Source organism: Conger conger, chromosome 19, assembly GCF_963514075.1.
Source record: "Conger conger chromosome 19, fConCon1.1, whole genome shotgun sequence".
NCBI lineage: Eukaryota > Metazoa > Chordata > Actinopteri > Anguilliformes > Congridae > Conger > Conger conger.
Window position 1 is genome coordinate 4861827 of NC_083778.1, and position 27581 is coordinate 4889407.

At 44.3% G+C, this 27581-nt stretch overlaps 1 protein-coding gene across 1 annotated transcript; it reads left to right on the plus strand.

Annotated features, from left to right (window-relative positions):
* The first annotated feature begins 1450 nt into the window (after positions 1 to 1450).
* LOC133118937 (deleted in malignant brain tumors 1 protein-like) lies at positions 1451 to 25950 on the plus strand. Its single transcript, XM_061229244.1, is given in 25 exon segments — positions 1451 to 1759; positions 3415 to 3714; positions 4290 to 4604; positions 6963 to 7268; positions 11933 to 12247; positions 13312 to 13468; positions 13470 to 13615; positions 14111 to 14428; positions 14631 to 14945; positions 15522 to 15836; positions 16203 to 16523; positions 16643 to 16957; positions 17315 to 17614; positions 17933 to 18004; positions 18414 to 18722; positions 19073 to 19102; positions 20131 to 20277; positions 21086 to 21178; positions 21299 to 21370; positions 22445 to 22522; positions 22834 to 23006; positions 23582 to 23596; positions 24291 to 24371; positions 24682 to 24759; positions 25061 to 25950. Coding segments are annotated over 21 exon segments (4500 nt in total). The 5' UTR covers positions 1451 to 1548; the 3' UTR covers positions 22899 to 23006; positions 23582 to 23596; positions 24291 to 24371; positions 24682 to 24759; positions 25061 to 25950.
* Positions 25951 to 27581: the final 1631 nt, after the last annotated feature.

A 27581-nucleotide genomic window follows, 5' to 3' on the forward strand; every position in this document is an offset into this window, starting at 1 on the left:
ATGCCCTCATTAGATTTATTCTGGCATATCTCATACAACATCTTAAAAGCAGTTTCTCTGTTTTATTAAAGAGTAAATTATTCAAATTGTCTTGTTAAATCCCATCTGTGTCTTCCAAAGAACCATCCCTCCACATCTGCTGGGGTTCATGGTTCACAACCCCAAACAAGTCAAACACATCCCTCAATTTCACATGCCTGCTCCTTATTTTTCGTAATGATGAATATTTAATAATAATAAAACATTCTGAGAATGCATTTAGATGCTCACCAATATAAAATGGGGGGTCTCTTTCTTTCTCTCGCTCTGACTTCACATGAAAGATGAGAAACAAATTAACACTAACCGCACTAATAATAATCTAACCGCACTAATAAGAACTTCTTGTGTGGGGGGGAAAAAAACGAAACACATTTACATGAATACATATTTATTCATTTATTTAATAAATGCTCTTTGTGCTCCATGTCACTCACTGTCCTGAAGACGCTGGCTGGCTGTGATGTATTCTGCTGCCAGTTCACGGCAGTTAACTGCATGGGGAGTTTTTGGCAGTTTTTGGCAGTTTTTTTTTTTTTTTTTTTCTCTCTAGGAAATTGTACATTCCTCATTTCAATGTATTTTTGAGAAAGTGCAGCTCTGTCTCAACTTCATTGAGTTGGCAGTGCTCACACAGCCTCTCCTCCTCGGAATGCTGGCCAGGTGGTTCGTCAAGGTGGTTCTTCGTCTTTTGTCAGTCACCGTGGTCAGATAATCAGCCATGGTGTGCTGTCTATTTAGGGCCAAATAGCATTGCATTTTGCTTTGTGTTTTTGTCTGTGTGTCCCAATCGGTGTTGCAGTTTTGTTTGTGCTGTGTTAGAATTGGCTTGACTCTGAGTGAATTCACGGTGATGCTGTCCTGAGGCTTTACGGTGTTGGGGGTGGTTAGTGAACTGAGCCTCAGGAGCCATTGTAATGGTGAGATTTGGGGTTGCTGTTTTTTCTTTTATTTATTTTTTCTCCAAAATTTGATTGCCCTCTTTGTAATTTTATTAATAATGGATATTGGCCTTATTAATTCCTAATATTAATATTGTTTGTGGTTTTTCTTTGTACTTGTAAGAGATTGTTACAAAACTGGTGAAAATGTTTATCAATTAGTGAGTGTAGGTTGTAAATATGGTCAGATGTGCTGTGATTAGGTAAAAATCCAATTCCACTTTTACTCAAGACGTTGTGCTTAAGAAAGTCTTGATAAAAAGACTTAGAAAGAATTAATAATGCTACAAAGAACCTTCCCCAGATTGCTTGTTCGGGTTGAATGTTTCAATGCCGAGTCCATATTTCTCCATTTTGTATGGCCAATTCTTCATTTTTATTATTATTATTTAAAAATGATATTTTGTTCTGCCAGATTCACTTCTTCTTTACTGTTAGTGTAAGCCTCTCTCTCTCTCTCTCAGGCAGGGTGGATGTGAGGCTGGTGAATGGTAGCAGCCCCTGTGCTGGGAGAGTGGAGGTTTATCATCGGGGAGAGTGGGGGACAGTGTGTGATGATTGGTGGGGTATGGCAGACGCTGGAGTGGTGTGCAGACAGCTGGGCTGTGGAGATGCTGTAGATGCACTAGGAGGTGTTCACTTTGGACAAGGGTCTGGGAGAATATGGATGGATGTTCTGCTCTGCACTGGATCAGAATCCTCACTGAAGCAGTGTCCGTCAGGAGAATGGGGTAAACATCGCTGTAATCATGGACAGGATGCTGGAGTGATCTGCTCAGGTAGGATTCAGTGTTATTCAGCTCTTACAATGTTCTATACCCAACTCAGCACTTTTTTTTTTTTTTGGGGTCCGCCACCACCCCTCCTCTTCGGTGGCCTTAACTTTATTTTTATTTCTATACAAAGAAAAATTGCCAGGTCAAATGCACAAATAGGCAGCTGGACATCATCAGAAAATAGAAAACTATTCGTTATATGTATATCACAAACATAGGAATAGTAAAGAAAAAATAAAATAAATAATAATAATAATAATAATAATAATAATAAAATATAAATAAATAACAAAAAAGAACAGCCAATAAGCCAGCAAATTAAAAACTAAAACACAACGCAAAAAGCCACACAGAAATGCATAAACAAAACGTGTAACACAAGGTTGGCCCAAATTTGTATTTATCTTTTTATTTTTGTGTGTGGTTGGGGGGGGGGGGTCGTTGTAGGATTGGTGGGTGGGTTGTGGCATCAGCTCACCGGTAGTTTGAGTGCTGCTGTCAAAAATGAGAATATTTGGAGGAATTTCATACTTTGGTTTTTGTTTGTAGCTGAGGCTTGCATTCATTGCATGCATTTTGTTACCTGTGATATGTGTACGATGTAATGCCTTGTATTGGATAAGTTGTAGATTAATATTTTTTGACATGTTGAAGGTGGATTGGGGTCCATAAGTAGCTGTTGGGGTTGAAATTGAGGTCTTTTTTCCATTTTCCTATTGGTAAGTCTGATGAAGTTTAGATTTTGCAGAGTTGTTTGGGACTATTTGCTATTTTAGCGATATTGGCTATTAGTGGAGATGGACACAGGGACTTGTTAATCAGTTAAATCTGGGTTTTGATGGAGCTGCTAATTTGGTTGCAGATATTGGTTTATATTGAATTTGAGCAGAATAAAGTCTTGTGTTGTTTGAAAAGAGATGATGAAGGTCCCTCCATTTTATGCCTTTAATTGGATGGTTATTAATTATAGCTACAATAGGTGAGATCTTTGTGTTTTTTTCACATTTCATTTCGTTTCGTCCCCGACCATCAAGTTTAGCTTATTCCTTCTGTCTTGTTCTGACCCGTAGTTTTTCGACCTGTTTCTGGATTGTGTTTGTTTAATTAGCCCGTTTGTTTTCGACCCATTGCCTGTGACAGCGACTATTCTTGGGATTATCCTCAATACATCTGTTTACTGGAGATCTGACCCTTTGCCTGGATTATCGCTTACGAACTGCCTTATCCCTGCTATAACTGTTTGCTGGCTATTGACCCTCGCTGTACCAACCTACCCTAAGAAAATAAAGACCTTATTTTCTCAAGAACTTTCGTTCTGGTCTTGTTATTGGATCCCCCGTTCTGAGTGCCTGATAAGTGTGTGCATTGCTACATGTACTGAACTAATCAATAATTTACACTGTTACCAAATCTCATATTAATGTTTCTGATGGTCTTTTTCCATAACTATTAGGATGTTTTTTTTTAAGTCTCTCTTTTTTATAGGCGATTGGCTCACCTCAGACAACAGTAGATATGTGATTGGCTGATCTCACACTGCTGTACTCCATGTATAATAGCTGTGTAGTCCTGTGTTCAGACAGCTGGTCTGAATGTTGTCTGGAATAAGGTGTCTGTCATTGCTAATGATTCTCTCTTTATTCTCTGTTCTACTGCAGAGATCAGGCTGGTGGGCGGGGCTGACCTGTGCTCTGGGAGAGTAGAGGTGCATCATAGGAGCTCCTGGGGCACGGTGTGTGATGCTGACTTTGACCAGCGGGACGCAGAGGTTGTGTGCAGGGAGCTGGAATGTGGGGCTCCTAAAGAGCTGCACGGGGCAGCTGCATTTGGCCAGGGCAGGGGCCAGGTGTGGGCAGAGGAGATTCAGTGTAGAGGCAACGAATCTCAGATTAACTCCTGCCCCACGGCACCCTCACAGAATCAACCCTGCTCCCATGGAAATTATGTGGGCCTGGTGTGTTCTGGTAAGAGTGCTCTCTGCAGTGCATTGTGATAGTTTCAGCAATCATTTTGCATTATTCATAAACAGATTGCACACATTTATATTTATATTTAATCTTGATCTCTTAGTCTGTGGGAGTTTAATCTGTGGGAAGTTTACTTAATATGTTGGTCAGATGCTAACCACACTATTAGCTTCTTCCATACGTTTCCTTTATTATTTCAGTGCTGGGCAGATGCTAACCACACTATTAGCTTCTTCCATACGTTTCCTTTATTATTTCAGTGCTGGGCAGATTCTAATCCCACTGTTTTGTGTGTATTAAGATTCCCGGCTGGCTGACGGCCCTGATTGATTTGATAATTTCCTGAAGTTGTTTCGTTATGTTTTGACAACTGCTTCAAACCAGGTTTCATCTTTGGGATTTCTTTTTTTTTTTACTTTTTTTTTTTTGGACAATTTCAATTGGGTTTGTTTCGCTATTTTGTACTGCCAGATTCACTCCTTCTTTACTGAGAGTGTAAGATTTATTCTCTCTCTCTCTCTCTCTCCCTCCGCCTCTCTCTCTCGCTCTCTCTCTCTCTCTCTCAGGCAGGGTGGATGTGAGGCTGGTGAATGGTGGCAGCCCCTGTGCTGGGAGAGTGGAGGTTTATCATCGGGGAGAGTGGGGGACAGTGTGTGATGAGTACTGGGATATAGCCGACGCTGGAGTGGTGTGCAGACAGCTGGGCTGTGGAGATGCTGTAGATGCACTAGGAGGTGTTCACTTTGGACAAGGGTCTGGGAGAATATGGATGGGTCTCGTGTACTGCAGTGGATCAGAATCCTCACTGAAGCAGTGTCCGTCAGGAGGATGGGGTAAACATCGCTGTAATCCTGGACAGGAGGCTGGAGTGATCTGCTCAGGTAGGATTCAGTGTTATTCAGCTCTTACAATGTTCTTCACCCAATTTGGGCGGCCTGTAGTGTAGTGGTTAAGGTAAATGACTGGGTAAATGTCGGCCCCTTTCTCACACCCTACTCAACCCAGCTCCTGGTCCAAGCGATGGTTCTGTCCCGCCTGGACTACTGCAATTCCCTCTTGGCTGGCCTCCCAGCGTCCGCCATCAGACCCCTCCAACTCATCCAGAATGCAGCAGCTCGTCTGGTGTTCAACCTTCCCAAATACTCACACGTCACCCCCCTGCTTACTTCCCTCCACTGGCTGCCTGTCATGGCTCGCATCAAATTCAAAACATTGGTGCTAGCCTTCCAAGCAGTTAAAGGGTCTTCCCCAGCTTATCTACAAAAAATCATCAGACCCTACACCCCTGCCAGACCTCTTCGTTCAGCCTCCACAGGCCGCATGGCACCTCCCCCTCTCCGAACCTCCACCTCACGCTCACGACTACTGTCTGTTCTGGCTCCACGGTGGTGGAACGAAATCCCCGTTGAGGTCAGAACTGTACAATCTCTCCCCACCTTCCCTACCTCTCCCCACCTTCCCTACCTGTTGTACAGGTAGCAGTTGAAATTGTACTTCCCTCTAGGGTCTTTCAGCGAACTTATCCCTGGTTATGGGTATGCACTTTGTTGTACGTCGCTCTGGATAAGAGCGTCTGCCAAATGCCAATAATGTACTGTCTGTTCTGGCTCCACGGTGGTGGAACGAACTCCCCGTTGAGGTCAGAACTATAGAATCTCTCCCCACCTTCAAGCGCAAGCTGAAGACGCACCTCTTCAAGCAGCACCTCTCCCCATCCCTCCCTACCTCCCTGTGAACCTTAATTGTTGTCTCTGTGACTTGCTTTGTGTATCGGTATTTTTAGTTGGCTAGGTAAGCAGTGTTTAGATAGTTAACTTTGGTGACTTTTGCTCTGTTTGTTTGTTTGTTTGTTCAAAAAAAAAAAAAAAAAAAAAAAAAGCCCCTTGTCCTTATCTTTGTTGTACAGGTAGCAGTTGAAATTGTACTTACCTCTAGGGTCTTTCAGCAAACTTATCCCTGGTTATGGGTATGCACTTTGTTGTACGTCGCTCTGGATAAGAGCGTCTGCCAAATGCCAATAATGTAATGTAATGTAATGTAATGGTTCGATCCCCGGTGTAACCAAGATAAGATCTGCACAGCTGTTGGGCCCTTGAGCAAGGCCCTTAACCCTGCATTGCTCCAGGGGAGGATTGTCTCCTCTTTTTTTGTCAGCACTTTTTTATTTATTCTTTTGGTCCTCCACCACCCCCCCTCTTCGGGGCCTTAACTTCATTTTTATTTCTATACAAAGAAAAAGTGCCATGCCAAACGCACAAACTGGCAGCTGGACATCATCAGTAAATAGAAAAATATTACTTGTATGTATATCTAAAACAAAGGAATAGTAAAGAAAAAAATAATAATAATAAAAAAGTATAAATAAATAACATAATTAAAAAGCAGCCTAGAAACCAGCAAATTACTGGTGGAAATTGGGTGCCTCAAGACCACCTGTTGAATTTGGTTTCTGTAGGGCAGCCAGTTTTATTCTTGGTTTCTTGTTTTTCCAGTGGAATTTTGTGATGAGTCCAAAGTTTTAAACCAGTTTGAGGGCAGTTGGTGGGGATCATGTTAAATAGTTAATTTTTGGAATAATAGTAATTTTTACTGTACTGATTCTGCCTATTATGGTTAATGGTAATGTTATCCAGTAGGTAACATATCTTCTTTAATGCTTTTTAAAAGGGGGGATGTAATTTAAGTGAAATAGTTTGGGCAGTCTAGGAGAGATGTTTATTCCTAAATAAGTAAAGTTTCCTGTGGTAAAGTTTAGGCCAGTGTGCTGTTTGTTTCCATATACATGTATGCTTGTTGATTTACTCCAGTTGAGTGAATACCCAGCACTTTGTATTTACATGAGAATATTTTGCTTTTTATGAATGTCATAATAATACATACATATGCTGTTCATGTTTGTTCAGAATGGTAATGGAATGCTGGGTTGGTAAGTGTGTGTATTGCTACATTTACTGAACTAATTCAGAATTTACACAGGTAAAGAATCTCATATCAATGTTTCTGATGGTCTTTTCCCATAACTATTAGAATGTTGGTTTCTTTAAGTCTGTCTTTAATTTACAGGTGATTGGCTCACCTCTGATGACAGTAGATGTGTGATTGGCTCATCTCACACTGCTGTACTCCATGTATAATAGCTATGCAGCTATGTTCAGACAGCTGTGCTGAATGTTATGTTGTCTGGAATAAGGTGTCTGTCATTGCTGATGATTCTCTCTTTATTCTCTGTTCTACTACAGAGGTCAGGCTGGTGGGCGGGGCTGACCTGTGCTCTGGGAGAGTAGAGGTGCATCATGGGAGCTCCTGGGGCACGGTGTGTGATGCTGCCTTTGACCAGCGGGACGCAGAGGTTGTGTGCAGGGAGCTGGGCTGTGGGGCTCCTAAAGAGCTGCGCGGGGCAGCTGCATTTGGCCAGGGCGAGGGCCAGGTGTGGTCAGAGGAGATTCAGTGTAGAGGCAATGAATCTCAGATTTACTTCTGCCCCACGGCACCCTCACAGAATCAACCCTGCTCCCATGGAAACGATGTGGGCCTGGTGTGTTCTGGTAAGAGTGCTCTCTGCAGTGCATTGTGGTAGTTTCAGCAATCATTTCATGACATTCCTCAACAGATTGCGTACATTTCTATTTATTGAGGTCTTTATCTTGATCTCTTGGGGTCTGTGGGAGTTCAATCTGTGGGAAGTTTATTTAATATGTTGACCAGATGGTAACCACACTGTTAGCCAGTGTTCGAATTATACTGTGAGCTTCAGGGGGTACGGCTATTTCGGCTGATGACGTCACTCTCCATTTTATATAGGCTACACATTATGGGAAAGGGTTGAATTCGGGCAGGGGTTGGCTGATCTTTAATCATGCCAACGAGGGAAAAGCGGAAAACATTTCAGCTCCAATTGACTTATTATACACTGCCTGGCCATAAAAAAAGTTGCCACCTGGATTTAACTAAGCAAATAGGTACAAGCCTCCTATTGGATAATTACTGCATGGGTCTAGGTTCAGCAACATTATGTTCCCAAAGAATGAGGTCAGCTGACTACCTGAATATACTGAATGACCAGGTTATTCCATCAATGGATTTTTTCTTCCCTAATGGCACGGGCATATTCCAAGATTCATCAGCCTCAAATTGTGAAAGAGTGGTTCAGGGAGCATGAGACATCATTTTCACACATGGATTGGCCACCACAGAGTCCAGACCTTAACCCCATTGAGAATCTTTGGGATGTGCTGAAGAAGACTTTGCGCAGTGGTCAGACTCTCCAATCATCAATACAACATCTTGGTGAAAAATGAATGCTACACTGGATGGAAATAAACATTGCATGTGACATTGCAGAAGCTTATTGAAACAATGCCACGGCGAATGCGTGCTGTAGTCAAAGCTAAAGGCGGTCCAACAAAATATTAGAGTGTGTGACCTTTTTTTGGTGGCAACTTCTTTTTTTGGCCAGGCAGTGTATGTTCACGTAGCGTTTCAAACAAACTGCAGGTAACGTTGCAATTATCGGTGTACGTAGGGCGGCGCTGCGCCAGGGTTGGGTTGAGGGTTGAGAACCACTAATCTAAATGCGAAATTCCCTGAATATTAGTGCAGTCAGATTCCCTCTTGTTAAGACATTAAGAATGAAATTGCACAAAATGATAAATCACCTCATTAAGCCTCTCCCCATGTCAGGATATCTATGGAACTCATGCTACGGCGTGTAGGCCTAATGTTTTTAAGCTAAGCATGAAGAATGAAAAGTTAAGTCAATGAACCAATTATGTATCTTTACAAGTTAAGGGTATCAATCAATCATGTTCACCAATGTATCAATCTATCATGTAAGCCTCAACAGTTATTATTATCAATCAAACTACATTGAAAAGTTAAGACAATCAACCAATTATGTATCTTTACAAGTTAAAGGTATCAATCAATCATGTTACATTGAAAAGCTAAGACTCATAGATTAAATTATCCTGAAAAAACTGACCACACTGGTCTTGGCTGGCAATCTTTCCCCCTTCGCCCTGGAACCCACAATGTTGAAAGCCGATGGCCAGCTTTCACCCACGACTCCACAAATGGAGCGGGGTCAAAGCTTTCTATTGGTGGCCCATTCAAATCCAAAAACAGGAGAGAGGTGAGACTGTTGACATGCAGTTTATTGCATGCTTTCCTGTCAGTGTCATTCAATGCAGAAAACCCTCTCTCGCATTCCGCAGAGGTTGCCATATAGGTCTTGCTTGCAATTATGAGTCGTTTAAGTGTGTCTCCTTCCTTTCTGCCGTGTTTGAAATCCCTGAAATCCTCTACAGCCTCTCTGCTTCCCTCTCCAAGCAACTTGGCAAACATGAGGACCTCCGCTTCCCCATATAAAATGAGCTCTTCCTGCTTTTCTGGCCAGGTAGATTTATCAAGGGGCTGGATCAGTTGCACCAGATTATCGGTTGGCATGCGAGCAGTCAAGTGGTCCACAACTGCCTGAAAAAACTGAGGTCTATTGATCTTTCCTGCACAGTCACCAATAAGGGTGACACCTTTGAACTGGCCAACTGACACACACTGCTCAGCCTTGGAGATAGATTTCCCACCCTGTGTTTTCATTGCTGAAAGGATTTTGACAGTCTGTTGCACATAGAAAACACTGCTGACAAGTGAGGAGTCTCTTTGCTGCAATTTCAGTGAAAGACTCTGCAGTTCTCTTAAGACGTCCTTCATGCAGGCCAGATCATACAGGAAAGTTGAACTAGTGAGATACTTATAAAGTCCAAGGTACTTCTTCCTCATAATGTCTGGGTTACTGGCCTCTTCACTCTCTGCTCTGAAGAATTTGGCCAGGGTCTGCTTGACACCCACCTAATTGTAAATACCTGGCCAATCTTGAGCAGTTGTACGTTAAGATCTCCAGCTGCCTCATGCAGCAACCGAGTGGTTTTATGGGACTGGTTAAATAAACTATACAATTTAGAAATGCAAATCTCAAAATGGTTGCATCCAGACACAGATTTAAGGGAGTCTGCTACAGCCAGTTCCAATCTGTTAGCTAGACAGTGAATGAATGTTATCCTTGGGAATTCTTGCTTCAGTCTAGTTATTACACCAGATTTACTACCAGTTAAAACTGAGGTACCATCGGAAGCAACACAGATAAGATTTTGTTGTAAAAAAACATCATCAAAGCCTGCTTCCCTCAGACTTCCTTGCAACGAATCATAAATGGAAGTAGCATCTGTCCCCCCCATCAACTCAACAAGATCTAGAAAGACATTATCCAGATCGCCCTCTCCATTAACATCACATTGAATAAAAATGATCAAGTATGGCCAACCAAACACAGTGCTCTCATCAACTGTAACAGAGATGTGGGAGTTCTTTTCTCTAATTGTTGTCACAAGCTTTTTTTTCATTCCACGTGCAATGTGGTCTATGATTTCTGCGCAAGAGTGGTCTGATCGGTGCACCTCCCTGACTCCAGCACCATTAAGTTCTTGGAGTTTCATAAGGGATGGCATCTTTCTGAATGGCAATCTCTCTTTAGCAATAGCATATGCTGTTCTGAAGGAGCTGGTGGTTTCACGAATTAAATTAACACTAATTTCCAAGATGTTTCTGGGTAATACATCTTTTTCCCTCTGATGTTCAATCTCGATAGCTCTCTAGTGTGCTGCACTGTCACGGTGCCTGTATAGTTCTCTTAGAAGCGCTGCCAACTAGTTCATTCATCCATTGCTGTGAAAAGTGCATCCCAATACATTTGTCAGACAAGAGCAATGTCTTTGCATCTCTGCAAGTGCCTGTTCATCATCCTGCTCCTGTCCACTACCTCCTCTTGCCTGCTCACATTCCTGCTGCTTGTGTCTGTCCACTACTTCCTGCAGCCTGTTCATCATTCTGCTCCTGCAGAGGACCCGTTTTCTTCATACACATTAACATTTTTGTGAAATATATCAGCACTCATACCTTAATTACCAGTCTCTTAATTGTTAAATGTCCTACTTACTGTTCTTTTATCACCAGAAAAGAGCCTGATGTCTGCCACTGTCCCTTTTCTCTTACTCATAGTTCCTCTGTAAATGAAATTAATTTCAAGTTTAAGTAGGTTGTATGTAAGTGACTTCCCTTGCGTCAATGTTTTGAAATGAATTGCGTTGATTCACGTGTTAACGTCAAAAATTAAAATCGCGCGCCACTGTAGCAGCTATGTTTTTGGAGTGAAGGCCTATGGCGCCTAAATGCAGATAGCCTAGCTAGCTTCTGCAGCAGTTCAAACACACACATTCGAGCGTGTTTCCATCCGACAACCTTGTCCATGATATAATAAACTGCTTGCATTAATACAACCATTCTTGGCTTAGTATCACCAAGATACGGACAATATTTGCTTGGTACAGACAGGCAGCTTCCGGACCTGCTTGGACGTGCAGCTAGCCAGCTAGCTAGACTATGACTTCATCAGAAACACTATGAACAATCAAATTAAGACCGCTCTGAAAAACCTGTTTAGTTGACGAGCTGCTCATAACATTTACCACAAAGCAAAACGCATGATGATATACATGGCAGTCAAAACCATAAGCAGAGATTAAAGTTGATTCAGCCACTTACTCTTAATTTCGCTGACACACCATCGCCCGCGCCCGCACCCGCACCCGGCCGGTACATACGTTTTGACAGTGAGTGATCAGAGAACACAGTCTGAACATACCAGAGAATGGTACAGCCCAATGGGGGTGAGGATTTGAAATCGTCTTTCATTACATTAATTCCTGAATTGTTGGTATGTGATGGTAATACTGCATTTAAATACATAACATTTTGGATAACATTATATTTTATTACATTTTTTCAGTACCCCCCAAACTATTATCTGCATGCCTTTTGGGAGGGTCCAAGTCTCATCTAAGGGGGTCGGACCCCCCCAGTACCCCCCGTAATCGAACAGTGCTGTTAGCCTCTTCCATACGTTTCTTTTATTATCTCAGTGTCTTATGTGTATTAAGAGTGATTGATTTGATCATTTCCTAAAGTTCTTTCATTATGTTTTGACAATCTGCATCGAACCAGGTTTCATCTTTGGGAATTTTCTGTCTTTTTTTTTTCTTTTTTTTTTGGACAATTTCAATTGGGATTGTTTTGCTGTTCTTCTAAATTAGTAATTGATATTTTGTACTGCCAGATTCACTCCTTCTCTCTCTCTCTCTCTCTCTCTCTCTCTCAGGCAGGGAGGATGTGAGGCTGGTGAATGGTAGCAGCCCCTGTGCTGGGAGAGTGGAGGTTTATCATCGGGGAGAGTGGGGGACAGTGTGTGATGATAGCTGGGGTATGGCCGATGCTGAAGTGGTGTGCAGACAGCTGGGCTGTGGAGACGCTGTAGATGCACTAGAAGGTTCTCACTTTGGACAAGGGTCTGGGAGAATATGGATGAATGTTGTGTACTGCGCTGGATCAGAATCCTCACTGAAGCAGTGTCCGTCAGGAGGATTGGGTATACATCGCTGTAATCATACACAGGATGCTGGAGTGATCTGCTCAGGTAGGATTCAGTGTTATTCAGCTCTTACAATGTTCTTCACCCAACTCGGCACTTTTTTTCTTTTTCTGGGGTTCTGGGTGGGACCGGGCCGGTTCCGGAGCAGGCGGCTGAGGAGGTGTGGAATCCCGGGAGTTTTCCACGGCTGTAGTCAGCGCCGTTACCTGGTGTAGGAGCGAGTTCACGTGTCGATTCAGGGAGCGAATCTCATTCTCGTGACTGTGCAGGCGCTGCCCCTGGAGTCACAGCATCTCCAAAGTAGGGGTCAGGCTCGCTGGATCCATTCTGGACAGATTGTGCTATCCGCCACTCAGAACGGGGGATCCAATAGCGAGACCACAACGAAAGTTCTTGAGAAAATAAGGTCTTTATTTTCTCAGGGTAGGTTGGTACAGCGAGGGTCAATAGCCAGCAAACAGTTATAGCAGGGATAAGGCAGTTCGTAAGTGATAGTCCAGGCAAAGGGTCAGATCTCCTGCAAAAAGATGTTTTGAGGATAATCCAAAGAATAGTCGCGGTGACAGGCGATGGGTCGAAAACAAAAGGGGTAATTAAATAGAAACACAATCCAGAAATGAAAGTCAATAAACGGAAACGGGTCGACAAACTATGGGTCAGAACAAGACAGAAGGAATAAATTAAACTCGACAGTCGGGGACGAAACAGGTCAAAATGGGTATCAATATGAAAATGCTGGAGAGTATGGAATAAACACATAACAATCTGGCAACTAACTGTACAAACAGATGATTTTTTTATACACAGGTAACGAGAGGGAATGGAATCATGTGGGGAAACAATCAGGAAGTGAAACAGGTGAAACGAATGAAGTGACAAGCAGAGTACGGTGTGCACAGATGTAACAAAAACATAAAAACGCTAACAGCATAGGCAGAATACAGAACATGAAAAACACAAAACCTAACATATGTATGTATTATTATGAATGTAGTCATAATAATACATACATATGCTGTTCATGTTTGTTCAGAATGGTAATGGAATGCTGGGTTGGTAAGTGTCTGTCATTGCTGACGATTCTCTCTTTATTCTCTGTTCAACTGCAGAGGTCAGGCTGGTGGGCGGGGCTGACCTGTGCTCTGGGAGAGTAGAGGTGCATCATGGGAGCTCCTGGGGCACGGTGTGTGATGCTGCCTTTGACCAGCGGGATGCAGAGGTTGTGTGCAGGGAGCTGGGCTGTGGGGCTCCTGAAGAGCTGAAGGGCAGCTGCATTTGGCCAGGGCGAGGGCCAGGTGTGGGCAGAGGAGATTCAGTGTAGAGGCAATGAATCTCAGATTTACTTCTGCCCCACGGCACCCTCACAGAATCAACCCTGCTCCCATGGAAACGATGTGGGCCTGGTGTGTTCTGGTAAGAGTGCTCTCTGCAGTGCATTGTGATAGTTTCAGCAATCATTTTGCATTATTCCTAAATAGATTGCACACATTTATATTTATATTTAATCTTGATCTCTTAGTCTGTGGGAGTTCAATCTGTGAGAAGTTTACTTAATATGTTGGTCAGATGCTAACCACACTATTAGCTTCTTCCATACGTTTCCTTTATTATTTCAGTGCTGGCCACTGTCTTGTGTGTATTAAGATTCCCGTCTGGCTGACGGCCCTGATTGATTTGATAATTTTCTTAAGTTCTTTCGTTATGTTTTGACAACTGCTTCAAACCAGGTTTCATCTTTGGGATTTACAATTTTATTTTATTTTTTTTACTTTTTTTTTTTGGACAATTTCAATTGGGATTGTTTCACTGTTCTTCTAAATAAGTAATGACATATTTTGTACTGCCAGATTCACTCCTTCTTTACTGTGAATGTAAGATTCTCTCTCTCCCTCTCTCTCTCTCTCTCAGGCAGGGAGGAGGATGTAAGGCTGGTGAATGGTGGCAGCCCCTGTGCTGGGAGAGTGGAGGTTTATCATCGGGGAGAGTGGGGGACAGTGTGTGATGATTGGTGGGGGATGGCAGATGCTGGAATGGTGTGCAGACAGCTGGACTGTGGAGATGCTGTAGATGCACTTGGAGGTGGTCACTTTGGACAAGGGTCTGGGAGAATATGGATGGATGTTCTGCTCTGCACTGGATCAGAATCCTCACTGAAGCAGTGTCCGTCAGGAGGATTGAGTAAACATCGCTGTAATCCTGGACAGGAGGCTGGAGTGATCTGCTCAGGTAGGATTCAGTGTTATTCAGCTCTTACAATGTTCTATACCCAACTCGGCACTTTTTTTTTTCTTTTTTTTTTGCTCACACTGCTGTACTCCATGTATAATAGCTATGCAGTCCTGTGTTCAGACAGCTGGTCTGAATGTTGTCTGGAATAAGGTGTCTGTCATTGCTAATGATTCTCTCTTTATTTTCTGTTTAACTGCAGCCCATCAAATTGTCAGGCTGGTGGGCGGGGCTGACCTGTGCTCTGGGAGAGTAGAGGTGCATCATGAGAGCTCCTGGGGCACGGTGTGTGATGCTGACTTTGACCAGCGGGATGCAGAGGTTGTGTGCAGGGAGCTGGGCTGTGGGGCTCCTGAAGAGCTGCGCGGGGCAGCTGCATTTGGCCAGGGCGAGGGCCAGGTGTGGGCAGAGGAGATTCAGTGTAGAGGCAACGAATCTCAGATTAACTCCTGCCCCACGGCACCCTCACAGAATCAACCCTGCTCCCATGGAAACGATGTGGGCCTGGTGTGTTCTGGTAAGAGTGCTCGCTGCAGTGCATTGTGATAGTTTCAGCAAGTATTTCACATTATTCCTCAACAGATTGCATCCATTTATATTTAATGAGGTCTTTATGTTGATCTCTAAGGGTCAGATGTACTAAGCCTTTTGTGATGATTTTGAGGTGCACATGACGCATTCTGCCCAAGAAACATGCTTTGTTTGTCTCAAACTGGCGTGCAGGGCTGACTACCGCAGTGAGTGTATTGTAAGTGTGGCTGATTATGTTTCCCGTTGAATTAACTGAAGTTCAGGGAATTAACGAGGGTCTGGAAAATGTATCCGCCTCTGAGCTGTAGCCTTCATAAATAAGACGTTCATTTCAGGTGGACGGCAACCGCACCAACATACCCTCGTCAGGCCACATTTTTACCTGAGTTCAATCCGTGGGAAGTTTATTTAATAGGTTGGTCAGATGCTAACCACACTGAGATAATAAAGGAAATTTATGGAAGAGGCTAACAGTGCTGGTCAGGTGCTAACTCCACTGTTAGCCTCTTCCTCTGTTAGCATCTTCCATAAGTAGATGCTAATCCCACTGTCTTGTGTATAGGGTATACAGAGTCCAGGCTGGCTGGCGGCCCTGACATCTGCTCTGGTCGAGTGGAGCTGGAGTACCTAGGCACCTGGTGGACAGTGTGTGATGCATGCTGGGATAGCAGGGCCTCTGATGTCCTCTGTCGGCAGCTGAAGTGTGGCACTGCAGTGGCAGTACCAGGACAAACCTGGTTTGGAAATGGGAGCGGGCCAATCAGCCACGATGTGTTTGATTGTCGTGGGAACGAGACACGGCTCTCACAGTGTGTGGTTTCCTCTTGGAGCCGGGCTGCGTTCTCACGTGGTCAAGAGGCTGGAGTCATATGCTCTGGTGAGGAGTCATGTGCACTGCCCACTGCATACTGCATACTGCATACTACATACACACTCTCTGTGCTTTCTCTCTCTTGCTCACTGCTTTATTTCTCTCTCTGGCAAACTGGAAGTTGCTAATAAAATGTTTTGTGTTTAAGTTGAATTGAACAAATCCTGTGGACATTAGTGTAACACACAGAGGTGCAGTCTGTAATCCGGTGCACATTAATGTTACACACAGAGGTGCAGTCTGTAATCCAGTGCACATTAATGTTACACACAGAGGTGCAGTCTGTAATCCAGTGCACATTAATGTTACACACAGAGGTGCAGTATATAATCCTGTGCACATTAGTGTGAGTAACACACTTGGGATCCTCAGGCTCTGTTCTCTCCACTCTGGACGGGACGGTTCGGCTGGCTGGAGAGAGTGAGTGTGGGGGCCCAGTGGAGGTGTACTACCAGGAGACCTGGAGCAGAGTGGGGGGGTCCTGGAACTCCAGGGAGGCATCGGTGGCCTGCAGGCAGTTGGGGTGCGGCTCTGCAGTGCAGGTCTACAGCTCCTCTCCGTCTGGGACGGGGGGCAGTGACGTGTGTCTGACGGGGTTTCAGTGCTCCGGGAGAGAGTCTCACCTGGGGAACTGCAGCACTCCACACAATCTCACCTGCAGCTCCAGGGAAAGGGTGTCCATCGTTTGCTCCAGTGAGTATAGCTTGGTGATCAACTGCCTCTGCACTCTAGTTGCCAGTTTAGAGTTGATCAGATAGCTTCAAACAAGCCTGCATTTCAATGAAATATCTCCCTCCCTCTCCAACTCTCAGACCGCCGGTCCCTCAGGCTGGTAGGGGGAGGGGGTGATTGTGCGGGGCGGGTGGAGGTGCTCTACGACGGTTCTTGGGGGACGGTTTGCGATGACTCCTGGGACCTGGAGGATGCTCAGGTGGTGTGCAGGCAGCTCCAGTGTGGGACGGCCCTCAGTGCCCCCCTACCCTCCTTCTTTGGGCCAGGAAATGGACCCGTCTGGCTGGATGAGGTGGGCTGTGTGGGGAACGAGACGTCCCTGTGGGACTGTCCCACAGCCGGATGGGGACAGACTGACTGTGGACACAAGGAGGACGTGGGGGTTGTGTGTTCAGGTGTGTAACTCACCAGAGACTCGAAATACTTTGCTTTTACACTGACACTAGATGTGTGTGAATACATGATACCTGGTTGGAGAGGAAATTCAGGAGGTTGACAAAATCTTAGTAAAGTGACGAGACCCATCGCAGGAGGGCAGTGAAGAATGGAACATCCAGCTTTTTATCCTGACGTATTCCTGCATTTCACTCTTTTAGATTTGTATGTTATACTGCCATTTCAAAGTTGTGTGTAGCATCCCCACCAACAAATGGTCAAGACTTAAACTGATGGTTTTCTTGATTTGGGTCTTTTACATTGTGTTTTTCTGAAACCATTTCATCCCCAAGTTATTTTGAATATTGTAGTTGTAGAATTCAAGGAGATGAGACTGAGTGAAGGCTGTTCTGGGAATTTGGAAGTTTTCTACAATGGCACCTGGGGCAATGTGTGCTGGAATGAAATGGAGGACGACACAGCTACTCTCATATGTCAGGAGCTGAACTGTGGGAACACTAGTAAAGTGTCTAAAACAGGGCCAAGAGTCAAATCTGCTCCAAACTGGCTGGATCATGTCAAATGTCGCCCACACGACTCCACTCTGTGGCAGTGCCCATCAGATTCTTGGGGTGATAATAAGTGTGATAAAACAGTGGCTGTGCTCAACTGTACAGGTAAACCCTCTCTCCACTGCAGACAGTATTGCTCCCAGTGGGAACATTAGAATAAACCTTAATACTACAAACACAGTATTACTCCCAGTGGGAACAGTAGAATTAAACTCTCAAGCAGAACTGGCTTTTTTATGAAGATAGATGAAGTGGTGGATATGTAAGGCAGATTATCTGTAGTCTGTAACATTTGTTTTTGTATAACCCTACAGATGAGATGTTTCTGAAGCTTTCAGTGGGGTTGTGTGTTTATGATGTGGCATGGGTCTTTTTATTTTATTTTTGGTTGATTTATATTTAATTATTTCCCCCACATCAAAGCGAAAGAGAATGAAGACATTCCACGGAGCAAATTGTCATGTTCCTCGGCAAAAGATCTGAGATCTTGCACAAGTACGTTTTTATAGGCTGAATCCCATGATTTGTCAGCATGCAACTGAGTCTCCTTAGTCCCAAATCTACTTTGTAGTGGAACGGTCATGTATGCATGATGGTCATTGACAGTGTTGACGGTATTTAATTAAAAATAATGTCATTGTCATTTAGGAGAACGGTCTTCAATAAAGGAGGGGAGATTTGTATTCGATCACAAATGAAATCAACTGAATCTGAATTTGCTAATTTGAATGTATAAAATTACACAATGAACATAATGCATGTGAGATCAGCCATAATGTTAGTGGACATGTGTCTGTACATGTTAAACGTAATGAGATCAGCCATAATGTTAGTGCAGATCGCTGGACCGTGTAGATGTTAAGCGTATTGAGGCTGCTCAGTTCATCTGTGGCTCCTGCTCTAGATCACTGGCCCCTCCGGGTGGTGGGGGGGGCAGGCGGGTGCTCTGGGAGGCTGGAGGTGTTCCATGGGGGCTCCTGGCGGACGGTGTGTGGAGACTCCTGGGACATGATGGACGCCCGTGTGGTGTGCAGACAGCTGGGCTGTGTGTTAGCACAGGGGGCTCATGGTAATGCTACTTTTGGGACGGGGAATGGCGCCCTCTGGCTGACTGAGGTGAACTGCAGGGGCACTGAGCTGCACCTGTGGGACTGCCCACACTCTGCGCACAGCAGCTGCCGATCGCAGAACCAGGCTGGGGTCACCTGCACAGGTGAGCCTGCACCTCCACATCGCACCAGGCCGAGTGGCAGCTTCTGTGAAGATGAATCACTGTGGCCCTGACAGAAACACACATCCACATGCCTAGGAGCGGCTTAAAGATCCACCCCGCATTACACCTACTTTACTTCCACAATCACTCATAATGCCTGCAGAAATAATGCCTTAGAGCTACATTTAACTTCTTCAGAAGCTCTTCATCAGGGGAGCTTACAGATGTGTTTGCATACATAAAGGTTTAGGCAACGAGCCGAGAGAACGCCATCCGGGGTTGCAACTCATACCAGTGCGCAGGAACTGTTGAATTAATAAATAATAAGTCTGTTCATTTTTATTTGGCAGGTCTTTCATCTCGCTCCAGCCCCACTGCAGGTACAGACTCCTTTGGAAAGTGTTTGGGAGATAAAAACAGGGTGGGCGGAGTTCAGAGCCCTGTCCTAGGAGTTATTTATCCAGTAAAAGACGGACCTGTTATCTCACAACTAATTTCAACGATTAAAATTCCACCATAGAAAGGCTATTGTGCAGTGGTGAGGCCAGGGTAGACTACAAAGTAACACTCAGTATTTGAGTGACCGCTCAAAATGGTTATTCCTCTGTGTTGATTTCAAGTGCATTAAGAAATAAACCTAGAGGATTATATTCTGTCCGGTGTGGCTCTCTAAAGTCGCTGAATACTCACATCGAGCTAGTTTACTGAAATTAAATTTTATGTACAGTGAAAAGAGAACATCTACACCGATAAGCCGAAGTATTATGACCACTCACAGATGAAGCGAATAACGTTGATTATCTGTGAACAATGGCCCATGTCAAGGTCTGGGATAAATTAGACGGGAAGCTAACATTTTGGTTCTTGGATGTGTTGGATGTGGGAGAAAAGGGCAGGCGTAAGGACCTGAGCAATCGTGACAAGGGCCAACTTGTTATAGCCAGATGACTGGGTCGGAGCATCTTCGAAATGGCAAAGCTTTTCGGGTGATCCCCGTCAGCAGTGGTCCAAGGAGGGACAAACCATGAACCGGCAACAGGGTGTTGGGCGGCCAAGTCTCATCAATGTGCGAGGGCAATGAAGGCTATTGCACCTGGTCCAAACCGACAGAAGGGCACAAGTCGCATCAAATTTGAATGATGGTTAAGGGAGGAATGTGTCACAACACAGTGCATCACACCCTGCTATGCATAGTGCTATGCAGCTGCAGACCGGTCAGAGTCCCCATGCTTACCCCCGTCCACCTTCGAAGGAGCCTACAATGGGCACGCGAGTGTCAGAACTGGACCTTGGAGCGATGGAAGAAGGTAGCTGGTGGAAGCACAGCTAAGTGGTCAGTGTAAGTTGAGTAGCAGCAAAGTGCCATGTTGTCTGCTGATTCCCAGCCCCTGCTCTTCCTTGTTTTTAGTTGCCACCAAGCCACCCGTGACCACACCACCTGGTCTGTCTATCCCAGCAGTGGCCTTCCTGGTGGTGGGGGCGCTGTTCTTCCTGCTACTGGTGCTGCTGGTGCTGCTGGGGGTTCTGCTGCTCCAGAACAGAGCTCTGAGGAGAGGTAGGGGCCGGACGGACCACTTGGCGAACAGCTATCTCTCGCCAGCTGACACTCCAGAAGCCTCTTCAGTAGTCAAGTCAACTTCATTATCCCACAATGGGGAAATTAATTTGGCTCCAGCGTGCAACGCAAAAGAAAACGGAAAACAATAACATGCAGTATGCAGTGAGGAAATGCATTCAGTTCCAGCACAAAATGCAAAATAATATATACTACATGGGAAATAAAAAGTATGACTCATGTGTGCTTAATTTCTGGGCTTGAGAGCTCATTGTACAGTTGAATCTGTTGGGATTCCCCTTCAAAGAAACTCAAAAATCCTCAGAATTAGATTGGTGTTTACTTGCCGCTCAGTCAGTTTCTTGGCCACTATCGGCTGGATTTTGTTGAAAGCGCCCCCACAATCAGCAATTCCAATTTTTGGGCATCTGGCATGGTGGTGACTGCATCCTCCACACTTCTAAGTGGGCGGCACTGTTAAGAACCTGTGCCAGTGCATGTGGTCCTCCATCTCCCGGTCCCCTGAAATGTATGAGAATTCGGGGTGCCGTGTGATTGGCTGTAGCCTTGCCGAGGGAGGGGTTCAGTAGGCCCTGTCTCTGTGCACCACCTCTGGTGGATCACATACCTGCAGTCTACCCAGATTAGTTGAGCGTTGTGATCTCAGACGAGTAGTTGAACGGGGCCCCTGGTCTCCGAGAGGTGGCTGACATACGTCAGTACCTGTGTGCGGTAGCTCTGCTGCTTGTGTGCCGAGAGAGAGGAAAGGAGACTCTGACTCTCTGCTTCTATCTCTCTGCTCACACAGCCCTTTCTCATTGGGCCCATCTCCCCGAGCCCGTCTACGAGGAGATCGAGTTCAACCCGGTGCGTGGGGGAACGGACAGCGCCCCCCGGTGGGGTGAGTGAACCTGGCCCATCCTCCTCAGCCTTCACAGTAAAGTCTTAAACCCACTGCGGGAGACCTCTGAGCGTGCGTGGTGTGGGCGGGGTCAGGACTCACCCTCTGTCCCGTTCACAGGGAGTGGCCTATCTGAGGACCCGCCCTCTGGGTATGAAGACGTGGGGGACGGCAAGGGACACTCCCTCTCAGGTAAAGTAGTGGACGTCTGTGTAGGAGGTGTTGCTGTGGTCCAGGTAAAGTAGCGGAGGTCTGTGTAGGAGGTGCTGCTGTGGTCCAGGTAAAGTAGTGGAGGTCTGTGTAGGAGGTGCTGCTGTGCTTCAGGTAAAGTAGTGGAGGTCTGTGTAGGAGGTGTTGCTGTGGTCCAGGTAAAGTAGTGGAGGTCTGTGTAGGAGGTGCTGCTGTGCTTCAGGTAAAGTAGTGGAGGTCTGTGTAGGAGGTGCTGCTGTGCTTCAGGTAAAGTAGTGGAGGTCTGTGTAGGAGGTGCTGCTGTGCTTCAGGTAAAGTAGTGGAGGTCTGTGTAGGATTTTTGGGAGGGGTGGAGAGTGAGGCATATTGTATTCTTGGGCGCAATACATTACAAAGGAATAAATGTCACCAAATGAAAGTCTCAGGCACGTATTTTGTATTCAATGCATCTCATCTATTTCTGAACAGAGTTATATACCGTTAAGTAGGGTGTGCAGTTGTCACACTGTGTGTTGTCACACTAAGTGGGCTAAAATGTCACATGGAATTTTTCAGCAAATAAGAACATAACCAAGTAATTCTGAATATTTTCTGGTTTTCCATTTAAAATTCAAAACCAAATATAACTTCATAAAAGGACCAGTGGGGCCAGATCTGGCAGGTGCTTTGCAAGCATGATCTTTGGTACCCCCATTATTGTCAGGGAAGAACCTCTGTGACCCCACTGTCCTGCTGTTTGAGAGTCCTGAGATTAAGCCACAAGTCTCCTTGCTTCCAGGGGACTTGGTGACGGAGGACACCAGGTTTGTGGTAAGCCTGTAGAACAGGCCATTCAGCTCAGCAATAATTGCTTTTTCCTAGAAAGTGTACCTAATGCTTAGTTTACCTAAAAACATTTTTGCTGAAATCATTTGATTACATACAACAGTTCCTGGGTGCAGTGTAGTCCAGCCATGGTCTTGGAAATTACTTGTCCTCCCGATGATTAACGTCACCACTCTAACCAGCGAAGCCCATATGACCATTTTAAGGGCTATATAGTGTTCCCAGTTTAACCAGCTGCTGCTTCTGTCTAAGGGGAGCTGGTGGAGGGAGACGCACCGGAGTACTATGATGATGTCATCACCACCCAGCAGGACCCAGAGGCTTTTTCAGGTTGAGTTTCTCTTGTTGTAGATGAATGTCGGAGCGAAACACAATCTCTGTCACATTACATTACATTACATTGCATTAATGGCATTTAGCAGACGCTCTTATCCAGAGCGATGTACAGTTGATTAGACTAAGCAGAGGCAGTCCTCCCCTGGAGCAATGCAGGGTTAAGGGCCTTGCTCAAGGGCCCACCGGCTGTGCGGCTCTTCTGCTCAGGCAGTTTCTTTGTCTGACTATGGCCGTGTGATTATTTCATTATTAATGTTTCATTTACATTCTGCGTTTTGATAAGTTCATGATTCCATTTCCTCCAGCTGCCAGTGGGTTGGACTATGATGATGTGGGGGTGGAGCCACCTGAAATAGGAGGAGCATTTTGAGATTTTGTCTGAGGAAGCGTCCGCCCACCTGTTTGGATCGCACAGCATACATGCAGCTCAGGAATGCCTAGCAACAAGGAAAATGTTTCAATATAAAACCACATCCTTGTAGGTCAATGAGTAATTCACCTGAAATTATTGACAGTAGGTTCCTAAGCTTGTTCATAAATCAGGACATTGAAAGTGTTGGTACTTGTACACATTGGATATAACAGCTTGTCTGGTGATGATGTGATTAAATATGGGGAAACTAAAGACATTTTTAGGTATGTAAGAATGTAAACAATGAGCTATAGCCTGTGTAGTCCTTTGCTTTATATGTGTGTATTTCCATCAAACCCTTTCAAACCCTAACCCTAATATTATCCAATATTTAGTTATAAAACGATACCAATTTGTTATTAGAGGAGAAATGCCACACTTCTTAAAACCCTCCACCACAATTCTCTGATCCCTGCAGCGTCAGTTCGGGTGACAGAGTACTTGGGTGAATTTATTTTTAATAGTTCATGACCCCTGCCTGCTCTTTGCACTGTCTCATTGGATTACGATTTCTGTTCCTCTGCCCTTTTGGGACTGACCACTTGGTCTGCCTGTTACTTTTTTGTATCCTCTCGTTTTGAATCCTCCTGATTTTTCACATCCTCTTTTTCTTTCCTTCTCTTTTTATAACTTCATAAAAGGACCTGTGGGGCCAGGTATGGAGAGTGCTTTCCCCCCAAACATGATCTTTGGGACCCCCATTATTGTCAGCGGTGAACCTCTGTGACCATCAACAATCCCCATGGTGGACAAATCCAAAACAACCCCTTTACCCCCAGTCAAAAGTTTCCCAAATGAATAGCAGCTGAACGCTGTGGCAGTTGTCTACTGTTTTACTAATCTAACTTATCTGCCTTGTCTTAGGTACAAGCATCAATTTGATAGTCATTGAGACAACTTGCCCCACTCTGATGTAATTTGGGTGGAATCTCAAGGCCAGGTTAACACAGGACTGCGGCAAAAGCATCAAGAGACACTTTATTCTCTCCTCTACTCAGTACAGAAATATAATTTTAAACATTCGTACCTAAAAAAAGTGTTATTACAGAAAAGGAAAAAACAAGAAAACAATCCTGGGCTGAGATTAGTGTGATTTTGACCACAACTAAACAGAAAGTAGACTAAGTCACACAAAATGATTCCCCATCACCTACCAAAGTTTAAATACCGGCTCATTTAGACTGTGAAAGGTGTCCTCACAGTAAGAGTCAGCCATGACTGCAGTCTGCACATACAGCTAGCCCCCCCCCCAGTGTTATTCAGTGGTCTGCACACACAGCTAGCCCCAGTGTTATTCAGTGCTGCTGTGTGAGAGACCTGAGATTAAGCCGCAAGTCTCCTTGCTTCCAGGGGACCTGGTGACGGAGGACACGACAGAGAACTACGATGATGTCATCACTGCTGCGGATGCACATCCAGACAGTGTGGCAGGTGAGTGTTTTCATTGGCTGGGGCAATCATTCACCATTTTCTCCTCATGAATGCATCCGTTTGCATTAATTTATGTATCGTCATAATGAGTGGTTTGTGGTAAGCCTGTAGAAGGCCATTCAGCTCAGCAGTAATTGCTTTTTCCTAGAAAGTGTACCTAATGCTTAGTTTACCTAAAAACGTCTTGGAAATTACTTTTAAAGTTGTCCTCCCAATGATTAACGTCACCACTCTAACCAGCGAAGTCCATATGACCATTTTAAGGGCTATATAGTGTTCCCAGTTTAACCAGCTGCTGCTTCTGTCTAAGGGGAGCTGGTGGAGGGAGATGCACCGGAGTACTATGATGATGTCATCACCACCCAGCAGGACCCAGAGGCTTTTTCAGGTGGAGTTTCTCTTGTTGTAGATGAATGTCGGAGCGAAACACAACCTCTGTCACATTACATTACATTAATCACATTTAGCAGATGTTCTTATCCAGAGCGATGTACAGTTGATTTGACTAAGCAGAGGCAGTCCTCCCCTGGACCAATGCAGGGTTAAGGGCCTTGCTCAAGGGCCCACCGGCTGTGCGGCTCTTCTGCTCAGGCAGTTTCTTTGTCTGACTATGGCCGTGTGATTATTTCATTATTAATGTTTCATTTATATTCTGCGTTTTGATAAGTTCATGATTCCATTTCCTCCAGCTGCCAGTGGGTTGGACTATGATGATGTGGGGGACGAGCCACCTGAAATAGGAGGAGCATTTTGAGATTTTGTCTGAGGAAGCGTCCGCCCACCTGTTTGGATCGCACAGCATACATGCAGCTAAGGGATGCCTAGCAACAAGGAAAATGTTTCAATATAAAACCACATCCTTGTAGGTCAATGAGTAATTCATCTGAAATTATTGACAGTAGGTTCCTAAGCTTGTTCATAAATCAGGACATTGAAAGTGTTGGTACTTATACACATTGGATATAACAGCTTGTCTGGTGATGATGTGATTAAATATGGGGAAACTAATTACATTTTTAGGTATGTAAGAATGTAAACAATGAGCTATAGCCTGTGTCATTTGCTTTATATGTGTGTATTTCCATCAAACCCTTTCAGTTGTGGCTGTGTTCATGTGTGGGTCAGAGCTGTCCGTGGTGGCTCTCTGATTGACACATGGATGTGTTATCAGCCAGACAGCATCCCAACTCTCCTTGCTCCTCTGCAAGATCACATTTTTAAACTCTCCTTGCTCCTCACATTTTTAAAGATGATTTTATTGCACATAGCCAATGAGTTTCTTGCACTGGCTAACTTTTTACTTTTCAAAACAATTTTTCCTGTGAGCATTTACATATCTTTTCCCAGTGATAAAAATATTTTCAATAACAGAAATAGACATTTTTACTACCTTTTTATACCATAGTTTTAGATATTTGGATTCTATATTTCTTGAAGCTTTTGATTGACAGCATTTCATGAAAATGAAATATTATGTTTTGCTAAAATGATCACAATGTATTTCTTTGCCTTAAGCAATACTAGTCTTTTAACAGCTGCACCTCAATATGATATTTTCAAATAAAGGCTTATAGACAGATTGTTATTTTTTTCTACTTTATTATAGGTCACTATATGTTTGTGTTGGTTGGCACTTCTATTCAAAATAGCAAATTCTGACCATCAATAACTTCCCCGTTTCAAAACCAATTTCAATGCCGTTTTGCAGGTCTACTACAATACTAGGATCGCCAACTACCAATTTTGGTACATTGCGTCATTTATGTGTTATGGAAACCCTTAAATAATTAGCATAAAACATTAAGAGGACATTAATTAAACAGGTACTTTGCAATCGACTGAAAATTAGCACATTTCCACTGGTGGGGGGGGGGGAAAGCCAGTACATACCAGACAAGATGCTGTACTTCCGACCAGCTTCGATTCGTGTTCTGGAAATGTATAAAATGCATTATCAAGATGATGCAACACCTGCTGGTCAAGGCTGATGCGACATTCATCTGAGATCAGTCTTGTCCAGTTCAGGAAAGACCCTCTGGCTGGTGTGAAACTGGTCTGAGATCAGTCTTGTCCAGTTCAGGAAAGTCCCTGTGGCTGGTGTGAGACTGATCTAAGATCAGTCTGCCTCAAAGAACAATACAATTAAAAAGCTCCTCAAACAAAACATTTGAATCAAAGCTTCAGCTCATCGAACTGACCTCTCGAAACTGTGACCACATGGCCTTCATCAACAGTTTTCACTAATTTATTATGATTATTATAATCACTATTAAGCCTTCACATGACAGCGACTGCCTTTGGTTGCCATTGTCACTGTGATGTGATTGTACAAGTCATCTTGTCACCAGAATTATGAAAATAATGAACCAGAAATAGCGTTTGCTCGTTCCATTAGCATTTAGGTTAAGCAGATGAACTCTACTCTGTAGTTCTCAAATACGCACAGAATCTTAAAAAAAAAATTATTAACGGACATTGCGAGTCGGGTTACTTCACCGAGACTCGACTCTCCGAGACTTTAATTTCTCAGCTGGAAGCCATTTGATTAATTGATTGTAAAAAAAGGAAGCTTCCGACTGACATTTAATGTTTTTCTACAAATGAAACCCTGAGAACAGCAGGTAGCTCCAGGCCACTCCGTGTGTGTGTCCGGAGTCATCCGCGTCACTCCATCTCCTCCTCGTCTTTATCGCCACATGCATTCTCCTAGAAGAGAAGTGTTTGTAATGGAGTGAATGTTTCATTTTGCTGCCAAATACGTATCTCATAAACTGTAGCCGATTTAACACCTCAAACATAGTGACTGAGCAGCAACGAGTGAGTAATTCGCTTTACGCAAATTAAATGTCAAATTTCGTCAAATTACATGATGAGCAGAATCTTGCCTCAGTTGCCTCTTACCATATTCCAAACACTGATTCTAGCCCTTGCCTTAATTCTAGCACTAGAAGGATGAAATGGAAAACATCTCCATGTTGGAAAATAATCGTTAACCAGATAGTGAAAACATTTCGGTTGTCCAAACAAAGCGCTAACCCTGGCGGTAAGCCGTTCACTCACACCTTAAGAATGACCCTGATCTGGCCTCCACCCAAATGCTTCCCGTTTTCATAAACTCAACCCTAATTATAACCCATTATTCTAGCCTGATGAGACGACCCAAATATCTGTAAGTAAAATGTACAATTCATGAAATATAGATATCATCAG